The 19,589-nt window shown below is 37.1% G+C and overlaps 1 protein-coding gene across 1 annotated transcript in view; it reads left to right on the forward strand.

Moving 5' to 3' along the window:
* The first annotated feature begins 6,685 nt into the window (after positions 1 to 6,685).
* Positions 6,686 to 19,589, forward strand: part of SPTLC3 (serine palmitoyltransferase long chain base subunit 3) — a 146,484-nt gene continuing 133,580 nt past the window's right edge. Inside the window, exon 1 of the mRNA XM_011370277.2 lies at positions 6,686 to 7,069. Coding sequence (XP_011368579.1) covers positions 6,953 to 7,069 — 117 coding nt within the window. The 5' untranslated portion in view covers positions 6,686 to 6,952. The remainder of the gene's footprint in view (positions 7,070 to 19,589) is intronic.

Below are 19,589 nucleotides of genomic sequence, written 5' to 3' on the forward strand. Positions count from 1 at the left end.
AGAACTTCAGGTCTTTCAATACTTTAATTTCATAGGACTGTGCAGTCCTGAGCGATTTTGACTTTAGAATGGTTCAGGATAACACAAGGTAAATGGATTGGAAGCAAACTCAATAATTATTGAAAACTCAGCTGTGTCGCAGAGTACTTTTTAACTACCTGGGGCCCACAATTAAACAAATCACTTTTTAAATCTCAGTTTTAAATGTGTAAAAAGTACATTTTATTGCTTGTTATTGTGAAAATTACTGTGAAAACTAAATGAAATGTAGATAAACACTGAGAAACTATTTAGAATATTGCTGATGAAACAAGAATAAGATTAGAGTAGCAGTTTAGATGCCAAAGAAACAGCTTATGCTACCAACGACTATGGTGTAATTTTCAAACAGTAAAAAGCTTAACTTTCAAACAAACATAAAATGAAGACATCAAAGTTTTCATTCAACTTATTAATTAATTAACCAACAGTAATATATTAAGTCAGGGAAGTCAGAGTCAAAGGAAAATTTAAAGAATAGATAGCTGTAGATAGATACAGAGAGAGGCAAGAATGCAGAAATGAATTTTCTAATATATATAAAACTGGATAGTGTTCTCAAAGGCAACGAACTATAATGTTTAGGGTTATCTTTTCAAATCGGCAGAAATCAATTATATCTCTACCAGTCAAAATTCATTTGCATTGCTAACCACAAGAATCATTAGCATTGCTATTGGTTTTGTACACATTAACTTCTATCCTTACAGAATTGTGAAATAATCAACAGAAAATCAATCAAAAGGCACATACTCTTATAGAATCAGATGATCCACCAAGTTTACTAGACTAGGTGCTGTGCTCCACTGAAAGGACAACTTCTCAATTTCTCTTGCCCATTTCCAAGTCTTGGACAATTCTTTTTCTTATAAATTTATCAACAGTATAACTCAGTAGTATATGTGTATATGTAGCTGAATGGAAACAATTTGAAATGCCTAAGCTCACATTCATTTCAAATGGTGGGACAATACATTTGTTTCTTTGCGTTATGTGTTTATATGTTGCAAGGATAGATAGGTAGGTAGGCGAATTATTGTTGTAGAATATTATTCTAATATAGCAATTGATAGTCATTATTACTCTCTTCTGCACCCCTCATCCTAGCTGTCAAGCTGCTCTACTCTCATTGAATCAGGAGAGAGAACAGAATACAAATAACCTTCTCTGGACTTTTGTTTTCCAAAAATGAAGACCTTAGGGAAACACAAAAGACTCCCACTGAGTGACAGCCTCAGGTTTGAGGAGAGAAAGATATTCTCAGAAACTAAAAGAGAGATACTTCCAAGCTGGGAAGAAGGCAGTCAGAAGGGAAGTAATAGGAGCAGAGGCACTGGTGGGCGGCAGTGGGAGGGACTTAACCTGCTCCCCAGGCAATGCCCCTTGGAGGAGGGAAGTCCCTGGAGAGAGAACAGCTGCAGAGAGCCTGGGTGGATGGGACCATAGGCAAACTTGTAGAGATCCCTGAATCCTAGCCTGGCATGGAGGGAGCAGAATGATTCTCTTGCTTTCCCACACGGAACAAGAAAAGCAGAGAGAAATTCACTAGAGCCAAAGAAGGCAGGAGGGCATAATGACAAAATATTCAGTAGCTTATGTCAATGACCAACAATATTGTCATTCTCCATTTTTTTTTCTGTAAAGCTGAGTTGTGGGTTTGTGATTTATGTATGCTATATTTATGATATGCTTAGAGAGATTCAGCCCTCAGCAGACCCAATGCTGAACTTCTCATTGTTAATATCAGAATCTACAATACTGACTCTCTTATTGTTAATATCAGAAAGGCTCAGACACCAGCCCGTTGGACGCTTGAAAATTTCTCCATTCCAGGGCACTACAATCACCTCAGGATGTACCTCCAGGATCACTCCACTCCAGGATGGGTTTACCCTACAAGTGTCTGGAACCCAATGGGCTTTTTAAACTGCGCCCTTCCCATCAGAGCTATAAAATGACCCAGTCACACTTAAGAGTCCAAATGAACTGTCTAGCAAAGTGAGAGACGGGCTACACCAATGTATCAGTACCTCAACCTCACCTAGAGGATACTTTGTTCCTTAGAGTTAGGTGATTGTATTGTCAGTCTTGAAAATATTGAAGTTAATAGAAAGGTGATAAAAAATCGAGTCCATAATATTAATACTTGTGTATTAAATTTAAGAGTAGTCTATCTTTGCAATAAATTGAAAAATCTGTAATATTTAAGGTACTTTCACATAGCAGTGTTGTAAATTTAAGTTAAAATATGTAACAGAATATTAACTAGTTTATAGATAGCATTGAGATATTAAGGAGAATTCGATTTACCGTATAAATTATTTGAATTTATTAAATTTATATGGGTCAGTTTTGTGCTTGGCAAGGTTTTGTTTATTAAGGCTAGAAGTTTCTCCAGTAGCCATTTCAAGTGCTTAAAAGAAAAGAAGATATATTCAAGTGTTTTTATGTTTTAAAATTTAAAGGCATTTAATTAATTAAGTTTTAAATGTTTTAAGGCAATGCATTAACTAAATCTATAAATGGCACTGTTTTGTTTAAAGAGAACTTAGCCTACTCAACTTTAATTAATCAAATATCAATCAATTAATAATTACGAAAGTAATTGTACTTATTTCATACAGAAGTTATAACAAGATTTATAGATGGAACTTAACTAGGTTGTCAATTTGTAATTTAATGTCCAAATATTTTTTTAAAAATACATAAGTAAAGCATTATTGCTTTGTACAAATTACACCCCAGGGAAACAAAGAAACTCATTTGACAGAAATAAAAATGTTTTTTGGGGGTTAACAAAATCAGGGAGCTGTTTCCAAAATATAGTGGCTTCGAGAAGCTCATCCCCAAGCATGTGAAGTAGCAGGTTGATAATAGTGGCTCTTGAGAACTTCTTAGTATTTCACTCTCTATTTTGAAAGTGTGAATCTTGAACTTTTTAAAAAGACATGTTCAGTTTCATAGGCAAAGAGTTTTGACATACAGAGGGAGAGTGAAACCCGTTCTTTGCTCAGGGGCATTCTGAAGGTAATCGCTGCTACAAGAACTTACATGGACACTACTTCCTGGAAGATTATATCATGAAGAAAAGAAGAAATAGTCCACTGTTGCTGACCTTGAAATCGTAGCCATAGATAACAGTTTTTTTCCTAACTTAAAATAGCATTGCCATACTATTAGCCTATATATTGAAAGAAAGAAAGAAACTTGACATCTGACAACTGTAATGTTGGTATCTGGCCTCCTCTGGCATGGTGTTTATAACCTATTGATGAGAAAGTTTTTTAAGCTGAATTATCTCTAAACTGAGAATTTTCCACACTGAACTTTTTAGGAAATTTAAATACTTCCTTGTAGAGGAATCACAGACTATCAAATACTGATAGATTTTGAGATGTTGGTAGATTTTTTGCTTCTGTTTAATAGATGACAGAATATTAGTGGATCAGGAAAGCAAAATAAAATATTTTTATTATTTGGCATGGCCAATTCAATGAAATTTCCCAAATATAACAGTTTCTGTGTTTTTCTTCTTTATTGATGTTCTTTTGCCACATAGTCTGTGGCTTTGGAAAAGTCACTTGTCGGAACCTGTTTTTGCATCATCATTGTGCCTTATTATGTAAGTAAAGATTGATTCACTGAATAGGTTTCTAGATACTATAAAATTCTGACTATTTATTTTGTTTATTTCTCCCTTTTCTGTCAACTTTCCATCCCCAAGTGGTTCCCAGAGCTTTTGTAGAACACATTACCAAGCCCTTGAACTTATTTTTTCTTGCCTACTCCTAGATTCTGGCATCTGGGCAAAATGTCTCTTCAGGGAATACCAAGAGGCCTTCATTAACTAATTTGTTATTTGTCCTTAATACATTAATGAGCAGGTTTATTTTTATCTTCAATAATGAGAAATCTTTAGTAGAAGATATGCAGGTGCTGCTAACTCTTAGTTTTTTGAGGGTGAAGATTGCCTGTATCTTGTTCATTGTTATATTGAAGGGCTTAGCAAATAACCTAGTACACAATAGTTATTCAGACATTTGTTAGGTTTACTGATTGATCTGAAATACATTATTAGATTATTCAAAGCCAACAAATCATTCTCAATATTTAGTCTGTGTTTTAGTGTTGGTCGATGTCTTAGCTGGTTCAGGTTGCTGTAACAAAATATCATAAACTGAGTAGCTAATAAGCAACAGAAATTTATCCCTTACAGTTCTGAAGGCTGAGATGTCCAAGATCAAGGCACCAGAAGAGTTGGTGTCTGGGGAAGACTTGCTTTCTAGACAGGTGTCTTTTTGCTGTAACCTCACATGGCTGAAAGAGCAAGGGAGTTTCTTGGGCCTCTTTTAGAAGAGCACTAATCCCCTCATGAGGACTCCACCTTCACAACCTAATTACATTCTAAAGGCCCTACCTCCTAATATCATTGCTTTGAGAGTTAGAATTTCAAAATATGAATTTGGTGGAGGGCAGGGGGAGGACAAACATTCAGACTATAAGCAATCAATATTCTTACACTCAAAGCTACCACTCACTCAAACTGACCTCCATGCTTATTTTCATTAGAGATGATATAAAATGATTGATTATGCATATACACAGTATACACATCTGATGGTGAATGGTTGGTGTGGTAAGACAATTTTGTGCACATAGCAATTCACATATTCCCATATAGCAAGTACAGTGGAAAATTTGAAGAGTGAGAACATGTGGTAGATTTTTCCTGAAGGTCTAACCTTGACAATTGGAATTGGGAAAAAGAAAAGTGAAGCAGATTTCAGTTGTCTTTTGAGAATATATATATATTCTCAATATATATATATATTCTCAAAAGTTATATATATATAACTTTTTTCCCCTTGCAAAAAAAATGAGAAGAAAAAGAGGATGAGGGAGAAAGTTAGGAAAAAGGAGAAAAGGAGAAATTTAACAGAGGAAAGGGAAGAAAAAGGAAGAGAAGAAAAGCAGGAAGGATAGAAATATCTAAAGTTCAGAATTTAGTTAGATTTATCTCAAAATCTTTATTAAAAAATAACTTTCTACAGGTCAGTATAGCTCATCCAAAATAGCAGTGTCTTCGACTTGTCTTTCTTAGTTGAAGCAGTCAGGCCAACAGTTACCAGTGCTCCATCTTACCTTTCCATCTCTCTTTTGCATAAGTCTAGAAGGAAATAAGTCAACAACACGGTTTTATCTCCCAACACCAGGTGTACTAGCCATGAAAGAGAGACCAGTAAAAATCTAGTTCTACTCTGATGACAATGGTTGGGAAAATGCAATAAAAATTCAGAACTTGAGACATAAAAGGGTGGGTATTCTTGGAATTAACTTCATCCTGTTATTTGGCCCAAGAACTTATTCCTTCAGCTCTCCATGGGATGGAAAAATTGGCAATGCTCACATACAAATCATGGTTAGGAGAAGCATGATCATCACCTCCTCTGTAAGGCACTTCTTTCTGGAGGGGAAATAAACCCTGTTTAAAGCTGAGAACCAGGAAATGAGGCTTTGGCAACAGCGGCCATTTTTATCTTTTTGTTTTTCTTTTTTCTTTGTTTTTAGCCATTGACCCAATAAATGTTTTTGTTTTGTTTTTCTAAGTGCCTGATGTTAAAGAAGTTTTGATTTAGAAGAACCGTGAGGATAGACTTGGGAGAACCTAACAAGCTATAAATGATTGACACTGTCTGACAAACCATATCACCACAATGCCATTGGATGGTGATAGGAGGTAACAGACCTTTGATGACTAGTGCATTGAGAGAATGAATTAATAAGTAAACCAGAGGTGTTCATGACTGGGACATTGCAGTCACCATCTGTCTCACAACATCTGTGTCAGTAAAAAAGCCAGGCCACAGTTTTATTTTCTTACCACCTCATCAGACATTAGCCCACAAAAAATGTTTTTTCTCATTTTATAGGTAGAGAAACTAAAGCATAAAGAGAGAAAATAGTTTCCTCTAGGTCGTGACAAAGATAATGCAATCATGATGAGAAACCAAGTATTCTGTCTCCCAAACTTCTGTCTCACAGGAATTTTTGATGAGTTAGCACCTCTAATCATATCACTGGTTTTAACATCAGGTTAAACATTAGGCAGGTTTGACATTAGATGAATTCTAAATATTATTTTTCTTCACTATTTTTGTATTATGGGAAAATATGCATCACATAAAATTCACCATTTTAACCATTTTTAAGTGTACAGTTCAGTGGTATTAAGTACATTCATATTGTTGTGCAACCATCACCACCATCTATTGCCAAAACTTTTTCTGTCTTCTTCAACTGAAACTGTGCTCATTAAACAGTAACTTCCCATTCTCTCCTCCCTCTAACTCCTGGCAATGACTTCTGAATGTTATTTTACAGCAAAAAAAAAAAAAAAAAAATGTTGACTTTGTACTTGATTTACAACCAAAAGTGTAATTAGATGCCAGAGAGAGGGCTGGGGAATAGACATAAATTCTGAACTGACTGTACCTACATAGAAGACTCCATGTAAGTGTGTTCTGTGTATGTGTGTATGTGTGTGTGCATGTGTCTTTAAAAGGTTTTCCTCCTCCCAGTCCGCCCCCTCACAGTTTGCCACTGGGTTTTGCAGTCTCCTGATTTCCTCAGTCCTTAAGTGAGCCAGCATGGGCAATCTTCTTTGTAGTCTCAGGATCTAGTTTGCTGCCGTGGAAGCCACATTCTAAATTGAGGAGTGGAAAGGTAACTGTTTTTAGTTTCAAAGATCTCCCCAAAAGATAGACTGTTGCTCTTCTTCTGGAAAATCTTGATTGGTAGGATTCCTCCAAGAGCTCAGCCTAAAGTGCTTATCCTATCCCCTCACCAACTTCAAAACTGAAGCGTGCCAAGAACTTCTGGAGGAAAATCTGCTGGGTTCCATCATTTCACACAAATGGCTAATTCTGGAGGTGGTGCTGTTTGTAATGGGAATCTTCACAATCACAAAAAACAGAGTGACGGCTTGCCAAGTGAGAACTGCACAAAGAATGGGATATTGAAAGAAGCCCAGGTAAGAAGCAATCCCTTCCTGACTCTGACCAGAACATTTCAAATTTCTTTGTAAAACTGTTTGAAGCTGTCTTCACCAAAAGTTCTTTTTTATGAAGTGTTATGTGTTATGACTCTTCACTTCAGCTAATTTCAAATGCTTGGCTACCAAACAGTTTAGATGTGGGTTAAGGAGAAAATTTCTTCTCTGTGCAAGAGAGGGCACACACAGTCCCAAGACCTTTAAACAGAAAATACAAACATACACACTAGACTTTTGTTTTCTCTCAAAGCATTTCTGGGGCAGACTCGTGAAGGCTCAAACTTTTCAGCTAAATTTCAGTCCGTCAAGAAATCATAACAGGCTGTATTCATCATGCTTTATAAAAAAAAAAAAAGGAAGTGAAAGTAAACCGAAAGTCGCTGAGATTATGTGGTATGGATGGCATTTTCCCCGGTACACGAGAAATGCTTCTCTGGATAATAGGTGGATTATTTTTGGTGTTTAGTGGAGCATTATCATAGCTTACAGCTTGATTTTGGGCCAGTCTTTCTTTGAAACTTGACATCACAGCATTCCTTTGGAAGACAGTTCAGAAAATGTGGCTTATTGTTACACCCTGCCCACATGAACCATACAGCCTTTGTTTTCCCATTTGATACTTTTTTTTTTTTTTTTTGCTTCTGTTGTGGCAGAATGTTTGATGGTGATATACTGAGGAGGAGGAGGAGGAGCAAATCAAGAAAAGTTATCAGCTTATTCAAAGAGGGAGCTGGGCTCTGTAAGATACGTGGAAAAAGGCAGTTTCCCACTTCCCACATAATGCCTTGGCACTCTGCTCTAAGTAGCAGAGATGAGCTCACCTGCTTCCAAAGTACATTAGCATAGCCAAACAGGTAGCTTCACTGTTGGGAAATGAGAAGCTGGGCAGGGAACCTGTACAGTCCTCCATCTTTCATCCATTCCCAGAGAACCAGCATCCACCCAGGGGACAGGTCTGATTGTTCTAAGATCACAGAACATGTTGGGCTGGCTGGGGGCCAATTCACCACTCAGTACATTAAATTTGTGCATCCAGTTGTAAGAGGTAGAGGGGCGGGGTATGGGGAAGTACTCTGGAGCCTAGGTTGTGTATGGATAGGTTATGGTCTCCTCTTAACATAGGCATTACCCTAGCCTTAGAAGTGTCTACCTGAAATCTCAGGCCTAGCTTCTCCCAGCTCAGTGTCTGAAACTTAGTGCAGTATAAAGAGAAAACACTCAACTCCTGCCAGTTGCTGGAGAGCAATCATGATAATATGCAACATCTATTTCCATTGTGTCAATTCAGACTGCTATCACCGAAGATGCTCCTTGTCCTTGAAATGCCTGTAAGACTAATCATTCACCTACTCACCCTCTGGATCATTCTGACCCTGATGACTCTCATTTGGGTAGAGAGGTCATCAAAGCCATTCTTCTTATTTTATCTTGGTTTTATAAGCATCTTCTAGTGTCTAAGGTTAAAAATTTAGCTACATGGTTACAATCATTTCTAAGTAAGAACAAAAGCCAGGATCCTAAAGATTTATTACTAAGTGCTCTCACAAGACTGTAAGTAACCTTGGACATTGAGGCTTCCCTGAGAGTAGCAAGAAATATCGGGGCTCTTGTTACCTTTTCTGACAGCTCTTTTTGAAAGGCCATCCAGAACTTGTTGGCTCAGATATATTTAAGTGTTACTAAGTTGGAATTTGCAACCACTGAGAGACTTGATTATTGCTTTAGAAATATTTTCCATAAAGAGTAAGCACTGCTGAGATCTTGGTGTAGTTGAGAAGACAGGACTAGATTTCCCCTCCATGATATGGATAAAGTTGTCTTCAGTTGTTCCTTGTTTTTTAGTTTTAAGCGATTTTCCCTTGAGACCCTTTAACAAACCGGGTCTTAACAAAAAATCTTGATAATTGATAAGCACTCCATAAAGGCTTACAGATGTCCTGGCCAGTAGTTTTCCAAACACGTTCTGCCAGGCCTAGGGTCCTATGAAGCAGCATCTAAAATCCTACCATCTCCTCTGAAGATCCCCCCATCCTTTCTCTTTCTGCTTAAATGCAACCACACAGCAGCACATTTGTCTCTTGTATATAGTTGGAGACCTTGTAAGATTCTGTTGACATGGGGTTATCGAGCATAAAACACAATTTGACAAGTACTGTTAGACAGTTTCTCGAGAGCCCTCCTTTGCTTTGTTTTAACATAGCCTGGTTTCAGTACTCTAGTACGGAGTCCAGGTTCAACTCTCCAACCTCAAGACTGGCAAGAGAACCAGATTCTTTCCATTTTGAAAACCTTCTAGAGATCTTTTCTGGACCTGTTTTGGAACGTGACTGTTGTCTGTTTGTTTTTCCTCCTTAAACCTCGTATGACCTGAGGATGCACTGCTGATTAGTTTTCATCACTGATTAAGCCCATTTCTTTGTTCACTTCTAATATGACATCCCACCTCTTACTTCTGACTAATGAAGCCTCAATCAATAACAGAACATTATTGTCCTAGAGGGTTTGTTCTCCCTCCTCATGAGCATATCCTCATAACAGACAGAAGGGCTCTTAGTGTCTTAATCCGAACTTGAAATTTCCTATAATTTCCTATTCATTAACTTAATCCCCATATAATTAATTTGGAACTATTATTTACATAATTGCTCTTTTATCTCAACTTATTATTTTTCACCTGGCCATACAATTTTATTGGGAAAACCTGAAGTTAGGAAGGTAGTCCTTGTGTCTTCAGTGCTTTTAATATTGCATTTCCCCAGAGGTATCTTTTCATGGGAAGGAGTCACAATTTCTTTTTTTTAATTGATCCTATAGGATGAAGGAAAAATGTTGATCTTTTTCCTAAGCATATCTTTCCTAAAAATAAAATGTTCTGAGGTAGAATTATTCTAATTCAGTGAGTTCTTGACCCTAAATGTTTTAATATTACAAAGAGTCCTATACTGGGCCCTATGAGGTAGTTGTTCATTCTATTGTTCATTCATGCACCAATGTTTTTTAAGAATCTGTTATCCCTGGGATGTATAAAAATATATTAAAAAGTTTATAATTTAGCTATTAAGAGAAAGCTTATATTAAAATTAAATAATAAATTAAAGTTAAATACAAGAGCTGAGCTATCACAAAGCAGATATGATTTGAGGACAAATGGGTGTCCCAGATATTAAATACCAGAAGTTCAGAGTGGATGGGATAAAACATATATCAATGTTGTATCAAGACCAAGCTAAGTATATCATGTAGAAATCAACTGTGCCTCATAACAGCCTCATGAAGTGGTATAGCATTGTCCCCATTTTATAGATAAGGAAACAAGAGATTAAGGAACTCGTATAGAATCACAAGTGGCATAGTCAGGATTTGAACCCAAATCCATGTTGCTCCAAATTCAGTTTCTTTTGCACTACTTTCTAGGACCCCACAGGTTGGGGTGGTCAGTGATGGCTTTATAGAGCAGGTAGGACTCAAACTGAATCTTGATACATTTGAAATGTCAAAGTAAATGGAGAGTTTATTTTGGGGAGCGAAATGAGTAAAAGAAAGGAGAAGAGCTCCAGAGATGGAGTTGCTAGGTGAAGGGCATGGGAAGCATGTCATGAAGCTCTCTAGGAATGAGGAGGAAAGTGCAAACTCTGGGAGGCATGATAGAATGCAGGGCATTTGAGAAATTTCTCTCAATTTCATGAGACTTCAGCTTAGGGTAGGAGAGGTAGTACCGTGGCCAAGGTGATACTCAGAAGATGCTAGATGAAGGGGAAAGACAAAAAAGGGTTATCATGGAAGTCTTTTCTAGTTCTATAACCACTGAAACTAACCTTCCTGTTCTTTACACCTTTCTACATCCTCTTAAGACCTGCAAACTCCTGGTACACCTGCTTTTTTGTTATGGGATAAACTTCTGGAGAATGAGAACCATGGTTGATAGTTTAATTGTGCACAGTGGTAACTGCCCGACAGAGCTTTGTAAACATTAGTGTCTTTGGGGCTCGCCTAGGTTGCACACTGATTGAAATAGAGGCCAATAATCTCATCAGTTTTTAGGAGAATTTATAAACTAAAAGCTTTGGAGCAGCTACCAACAATGTTATTTATTAGCCTTATTATTATTATTATTGAACCAATCAAAATGACTAGATTTTTCCAACTAAGTTTCAACTTAATTTTGTACTTTATAGATACAACCTGAGAAAAATAGACTTTCCTTTCTTCTTCTCATGGAAACTGATTCTAGCTTATTCCTTTCTTTTTCTCGCATCTCTTCCCTTCTTTTTCTTTCCTCCATGTAACTCTGAGTCATGTGGACTCACACTGAGGCTCAGACGGAGTTCTAGAGATAAGCTGCTTTCGAAAGCTTTCTTCAAGGGCAGGTGGCCACTCTGAATAAGCAGTTCACTTAGCACAGAATTTCCTGGTAATAGTGATAGCTTGAGAATGTGATGAAGTAGATGAAAAATAGTTGCAAATTATTTGGTATGTTTCTCATTGAGAGGTGACCTAGAGAATGTGACAGAAGACAGAATCTGGGATGGACTTTTGGGATTAAAGTCGCAAGAAACATTATAGCTTGAACCCAGTCCTTTCAGAACTCTCACTCTTAGAACCCAGCCATCATACTAGAAGAAAGCTCAAGCAGCCCAGAGAAGAAGCCCAAGTAGAGAGAAACCAAGTATCTTTGCTGTACTCCTAGCTGAGATGCAGCACCAGATTATAAACTGTATAAGAGAACTGTCTTGGAAGTGGATCCTCCAGCTCAGGGTCTGTCTTCTCTAACTGATATTTTATGGTGTATAAATTAGTCAACCTTGATGAACCCTGTCCAAATTACAGATTCTTGAGCTAACAAATGATTGTTATTTTAAGTGTGGTGTTGGTTTCTTAAGCAGCAATAAATAAGTGAACTCATGGATATTCTATTCCTTTAAAATGTCTATAAAAGTCATTCTGCAACCTCATCATACCCATTTTCAGTGCTGACATTTACATTTTGAAGGAAAAGTTTGTTGTGGCCATTTGCTTTCAATTTGTGGCAAAGATGCCTTTCCCTAAGCTATACTTTTACTTTGTTTTGTGTTTTGGCATAGACTATATGCTTACGATGAGCATCTGACTGGTATAGCCAAATACAATGCACTCAAATATTACCAATGCAAAAGCACAATCATTTGAATGCTACTAAATCTGAGGTGTAATTATTCAACCTGAGAAGGCCTGTAATTTGTTGCATTATCTATGAAGAAATAGCTGGCTCAGGAGAGTGTTATGTTCAGGTGCAGATGTTTTCTTAATTAAAAGAACAGATGTTTTTAAGTATATTTAATACCTATTAATTACATCTATTTGCCAAATGGCTTTAATAGCAGTATCTGTTTGCTAAAGTTTCCACTGTTAGAAGTAGACTGATGTTAACCTACTCGCAAGGATTCTGCTACATTTATTTTGGAATACACTGAATTTAATCTTTTTACTAAATGTTGTCCCCTTTGTCTCAGTTGGCCTGAACTAATATAGTTTTACTGGAATTCTAAAGTATACCACTTGTAAATTCATGTGAGAGGAGATGTTGCCACCCTACTAAAAACAGAGATGTTGGCCAGGTAATTCGCAATTTAGATTAAACATTTAGGGGGGAAAAAAACCACTATAAACATAACTCTCAGAAGTATTCAAAATTATTCTCCACAATCTACTTTAAGCATCACAATGCCATCTGAATCCTGCTCCACTCAATAGTTTTGCCACCTTGAAGATTATTTGATTACAGCAGAGGTAGAGATTGCAAATGCCCAGAAGGGTGTCAGGGCCTGGTATGGAGCAGTAGGAAGTGGTAAGAATAGGATTACCTGAACAAAGCTCTTTGTCACCTTGAGGTAGAACAGGTCCTATGTTGACAGATCTTAGGATTTTACAAAGAAGCTGGAAATCCAAATGTGGTAAGTGGGGAAGAGAATCTCCTGATTTTTAAGTATTGGCATCTAATCTTTAAAAATTAAAATAATGTGAATTTCAAGTTAATATTGCTACCAGCCACATATCTGTACTCTCTGAACTATAGGTAAATAGAAAAATAAGTTACAAATAGAGTGCTGTTTTCTCATACACATTTAGGAAGAATGGTTCAGAGAATTTGGCTCCTCTTCATTTTGACTTAGTTCATATTTTTAAAAAGCAATAGATGAGTCTTACATCTTCATTTTCCTGAGTTACATGAACACTTAATCCTGGAATGTGCAAGTTTGAGGAGCAATTATGACAGACCACATATACTAGATTTCCCTGGCTTCAAATATAACGTGCCGAAGTGTTTGTCAAAATGTCATAGAACTGACAATATTTTACTAGTCAAACTTTATCTTTCAGACTTCATAGGAAATGACACAAAACTTTAGTTAGACAATGCACTCATAAAGTATGGTCACCATTATTGTTCTCTAGATATGGTATAAACTGGGCCTTCAAAAATTGATGAAGACAAAGGTTATGTGCAAACCATAATTATTCTGTTAACCACAAGTGATACCTGACCTTTCTCTGCCATGTGGGCTTAGCCTTTTGGAAGTCAAAGTTCCTTTGAGGATCTGATAGATACTTTTTTAGAAAAATGAACATGTCCATAATCATAAAATTTTCCATGTTGAGAGTTCATATATTAGGAATTTCTCAGATCCCCAGGTTAACAACCTTAGCTCTGGAATGCCGTTATCAATTAGGCTACATCTGTTCTCACAACCTAACCAGAAAAACCAGCAAATCAACCTCTCCAGAGAAGCTAGGGTAAGGTATTCATAAATTGATTCACCAAGAAGAGAAAACCACACATAACCCTAAGCAACTCAGGCAATAAGCACACACACGTGTTATTCAGTTATTTAAAAATTTATTTTAGAATTTTGCATCCCACTCTATAATACATTCACATTTCTTTTACTATAAAACTACTTTTATGTCCTCCCTTAAAACCTTGAGTAAAAATGAACTCTCCAGAAAGATATTATTTTCCTGGTGGCTTTTCTCACCCCAGCACCCCTCAGGATTTCCCAAAGAGCCATTCAAGGAAGAATGATAGCAATAAGACAACTCGCTTCAACATCAGATAAGACTGGATTTGAAACCTAGCTCTGCCCCTTACTAACTGTGCCACACTGGGCAGGTAACTTCATGTCTCTGATCCATATCTCACAAGGCAATGACAAAAATGAACTGAGATCATAGATGTAAGGCTCCCAACAACTATCAGATATATAGTAGATACTCAGTAAATGATAGCTGTTATCTACTAAAATTAGACTACAGTTTTCTCTTTCTCCTCGACTTCTTTTACAAGTGTTAAGTATAGTGCCTGGCATATAATGGGTACTCAATAAATGAGTCTTAAACCCTCCAGTTCCCTCATCCAGTGATGATTTCTCAGTTCTCATTATACTTGGCCTGTCAGCAGCATTCGATACGAGTGATCACTCAGTTCTCATTATACTTGGCCTGTCAGCAGCATTCGACACGAGTGATCACTCCTCCTTAAAGCACCTTCTCTTGGCTTCCAGAATAAGACCTTTCTATAGCATTAGCTATTCCTTTGGAGTTTCTTTTCCAGGTTCCTCTCCATCTCTTTAACCTTTAAACAATGGGACGACCCAAGGCTCAGTCCTTGTACCTTCTCTCTTTTCTAACTGCATATCTAATCATGTCCAAAATCGAGCTCTTGATACTTTCTCCCTCTAGCTCCAAACCATCTCCCCTTATAGTTTTTCCAGTCTCATTAAATGACAACTCTATCTTTCTAATGGCTCAAACCAAAAACCTGGGCATCATTCATGATTTATCTCTTTCACTCTACATTCAATCAGTCCGCAAACTAAAGATCCCACCTTCATAGTGTGTCCAGAATCTGACCACTTCTCAGCTCTCCAACAGCAACCACTCTGGTCACAGCCACCATTACCTCTCACCTGTATTGTTACAAGAGCCTCATTTCATCTCCCTGAGTGCCAGTTATGTATTGCTGAATATCAAACCCTCCTAATACAAGGTGGCATAAAACAACAACCATTTTATTATGCTCACAGATTCTGCTGGTCAGAAATTCAGAAATAGTTGTAAGAAGAACAGCTCTTCCCTGTTCTGATATCTGGGGACTCAGCTGTGATGAGTCATTTAACTGGGCTTGGAATAGCTGGACCAGGAGAATCTGTCTAGAAGATGGCTTCCTCACTCCCAGACTGGGATGGTTGAAAAACAGTCCAGATGGTGGACTGGATTGCCACATGGCCTTTCCAGCAGGAAAGACTCCAAGAGAGTTGTCTAGTAAATAAAGTAGAAGTCTTGTGGCCTTTTACAACCTGGCATCAGAGGTCAGCTTCACTTCTACCTTACTCTGTAGATTGCAGTAGTCACAATGAAGCCCATCAGGTTCAAGAGGAAAGAACTATCTCATCTCTCACCGGGAAGAGTATCAGATAATTCATGGACATATTTTTAAACCACCATACCCTACTTCCACCCTTGCCTTCCCCTCAACCACCATCGGAAAAAAATGTTCTCAACACAGCAGCCAGAATGATCTGATCTTGCTGAAATGAAATCAAGATGTCCCTTTTCTGCCCAAATCCATCCCATGACTCCTGTTTCACACAGAGTAAAAGCCAAAATCCTAACAACAGTCAGAAGGCCCATCACACACATGACTTGGTCTTCTCTGACTCATTCTGTGCTTCTTTTCTCAGAGCTCACTATATTCCAGTCACACTGTAGCAAGTAACCATGCATCCTTTCACCTGGGGACATGTGCACTTCCTCTCCCATTTGCATTTCCCAGATGGCTGAAAAACAGGACATGCCTGTGCCTTCCCTCCCTTTCTCAGATGTTATCTCCTCAATGAGAGGTAATCTCTATCTAAAATTGCAAACCTCCTCACTTCTTGCCTCTCTTTCATGCTTGTTTTCTTTAGTACTTAAGACCATCTATGTGTGCACACACGTGCACACACACTCAGACATCTATTTATTTTCTATGTGAGAGCCATGTGGGCAGAGATTTCTATCTTATCCACTGCTGAATCATCAGCACCTAGGTCAAGCCTATACATAGTAGGTAGGTGCTTAATAATATTTATGGAATGAATAAAAGCCATCTGTTTTTACCAATCTATTGTTTGTAAGAACTCTCATTTCAGCTTGTTTTGCTTGTTATTTAAATTGCCATTTGTTATTCATATGCTTAGTTCTTTAAAAGACTAAAAAGGCTACGCACATATAATATAGAAGCTTGTTTGTAGACATCAAAGTGTATAACCTCATTAATTAATTTACAGATTTCTTAACCTTTGTTGGAGAATATTCACCGCCCTTCTTTTAATAATCACTAAATCTCTGGAGTATTTTGTATGACTAGGTAGCTACATGCTCTTCTATCTGACTTATTTTACTTAGCATGATACCCTCTCGATCCATTCATGTTGTTGCAAATGACAATCTTTCATTCTTTTTTATTTGTGAGTAATATTCCATTATATATATATACATCTCATTCTTATCGATCTATCAACGGATACCTAGATTGCTTCCATATCTTGGTTATTGTAGATAATGCTGCAATGTGTATAGTATATCTTTTTGAATTAGTGTTTTGTTTTCTTCAAATAAATATCCAGAAGTAGAATTGCTGGGTCATATGGTAGTTCTATTTGTAATATTTTGAGGAATGATACTGTTTTCCATAGTGGCTGCTCCAGTGTATAATCTAACAGTGAACGATTTATGCTGATATCCAGATATTATGTATATTCCAAGCCTGGAGCCAAGAAATATGTTTTAAGCAAGTGAAACTTTTTGAAGGAAATGAAAATAGAAATGAAATATTATTGATTCATCCCAATAATTGTGTTACCTCTTAGCAGGAGATGAAATATTCTGGATTAGGGAGAAAATAACTAATACCTTAGGGTGTATAGGCTGTTATCAGATTTTAATAAAATTCTGCATTCTCAGAGTTAAATGTCCAAGAAAAGTCAGTACATTCTGTTTTCCTACCGATGACCCTATATATGAGATGATTTTTAAAAATTTCATTTAACAAAATTTTGCCTCGTACTGCATGCAAAGAACTCTCAAAATACTAATTTATTTTAGCTTCACAACATCCTTACAAGTTTAATACTATTACCATCCCTATCATTTAGATGAGGCAAGAGATCATACAAAAGTTAGGCAAATTTGCCTAAGATTAAGCCTCTACTTAAACCTCTACTTAGTAGTGCAGTCTGGCCCCAGTGTCTGTGTTTTTATCACTAGGGGGAAAATATGTATTTCCTCAAACATCTTACTGCAAACTTACAAAATAGAGTTTTACAATAAATATTCATATGTCTACCACCTGGATTCTACAGTTAATGTTTTACTATATTTATTTTATCACATATCTATCTACCTATCCATCCCTCATCCATTAATCCATATGCTTTATGCATTTCAAAGAAAATTATAGAATCATCAATACACTTTACCCCTAACTCTTTCACAAGCTTATCATTAACCAGACTTCAATATTTGTTTATAGTTATTTTTTCTTTCCTTTGAAGCAAAAGTTACATATAATGAAGTGCACAAATCTGAAGTATATCATTCAATGAAATTTGACCTATAAGACTTTTTGATTGTTCCTATTGGAGAGGGTTTAATAATATAGTTTTGACTGTAGAAAGATGTTATTAAAATGTTTACTTAACATTGGAGAGTAATCTCTGGACAAAAGAACTGAATAATATGTAAATTGGCATTTAATGAGGTAAAGGAAGGGCCTAACAGAAAGCTGACTCACTAAAGATATTCTCTTCTTTACACATTTAATTCCAAAGGGATTGAGAGACATTTTCTTTTCTTTTCTTTTCTTTTTCTTTGTCTTTCATATAATCCAACTAACAGGAAGGGGAGTTAGTTTAGAAATTCTTACAATTCCACTTCATCCCCTGTCTTCTTACCCCTGGAGAAATAGGGCTCAGTAAAGCTAAGTGCCTGCCTCCACAGTCACACCAACATGAAACCTCTCCCTAGTCTCTTGATACTCAGACTAAAGCCCTTTTTGAGATGTCATTTTTTTTGGAAACCTCCAAGTTCTTAAAACAAACTGCCAAGACAACATATTTGATGACTTAATGTGGTATTTGCTATTGCAAATTCTTTAGTCTCAATTTCAAAATGATATCACAAAATTACAAGTGTCTCATGTAAGGAGTAAAGGCATCTCCTTTCCTATTTCTAAAAAAAAAAAAAAAAAAAGCCATGTGTAGAGAGCTTTCTTTTTTCTTTCTATCTTTTTTTTTTTTTTGGTGTGTGTGTATCTTAAAGCACCATGTCAGAGAAATCGATATTAGTTAGAGTTAATGATTGCTACCACACGTGGGAACCTACTATGTATTTGCACTTTTTGAAATATTATTGTTAATCAATAATAGGCTTTCAAATTTCACATATAAATATCCAAGATTCTAAGAACTCAATCACCCATATGGCTGGAAGTAATGGAACCAGGATTTTCTGACTCCTAGCATCACATAACCTGTTGCCAAACCCCACAGCCCTGAATCATCACAGAAATTAGGGATAGGGCTTCCTTGGGCACTGCCTAGGCTTGAATTTCAGCTTGCGTTAGTAGCTGTGGGACCTTGGGTAAGTGGCATAATCTCTTCGTGCCTCAGTTTCCCATTTGGGAATTGAAGATAATCATAGTGCCTATCCAATAGGGTTGTTCTAAGTGATAACTATGGTAGTGCATGCAGAGACTTCGAACAGTGCCAAAGACAAAAGGAAATTCTCCATAATGTGAGCTTGGTTAATGTTGACCCTTAGGGAATCTGCCTTATTTCCATTCTTAGACTTTCTTTGATGAAACAGTGCCAGAATACAAGAGGATGCATATTGGTCTGCATATTGTCACTGTCTTTAACACACAATGACAGAAATACTTGAGTAAAAGACCGAGTTTTCAAATGAAAACAATTTGAATATTAGAGAATAATAAAATAGAGGTGAAGGTTAAGATTAAAGGTAGTTATGAAATCATGATGACAGCAGTAGATCCTGTTGGTGCTATGTTCACTTTCCCTTTCTGCTTTTACCATTTCTGTGTCCAAAGCTTCCTTCCAAAGACCAGCTCCCATGTCCTTTGCCTGAGGACTTTCTCTGGTCCCCTAAAGCCTGTTATGCCCTCCTGTGAACCAGACAAGAAATGCCAGAGAATCAACACTCCCAGGAGCAGCCCTCAACCATTGATAGAGTGGCAGGATAAACACCGCCACTCCTTCATCCCTCAGGTGCATAACTCTGAAGAATGTTCCACACTGTTTCCCAGAGTCCCCAGTATAAGTGAGCTCCAGTTTCCCACAGTAGGAAATGGCTTGATAGCATAGCTTTCACTGGTTTCTTATCCTTTTCTGTCACATCCTCCCTCCTCTAACAACACTTCCTCGGATCACCCTCTGAATAAACAATTTGCATTTGCACACTTTAC

This window comes from Pteropus vampyrus, unplaced genomic scaffold, assembly GCF_000151845.1.
Source record: "Pteropus vampyrus isolate Shadow unplaced genomic scaffold, Pvam_2.0 Scaffold7, whole genome shotgun sequence".
Lineage (NCBI taxonomy): Eukaryota > Metazoa > Chordata > Mammalia > Chiroptera > Pteropodidae > Pteropus > Pteropus vampyrus.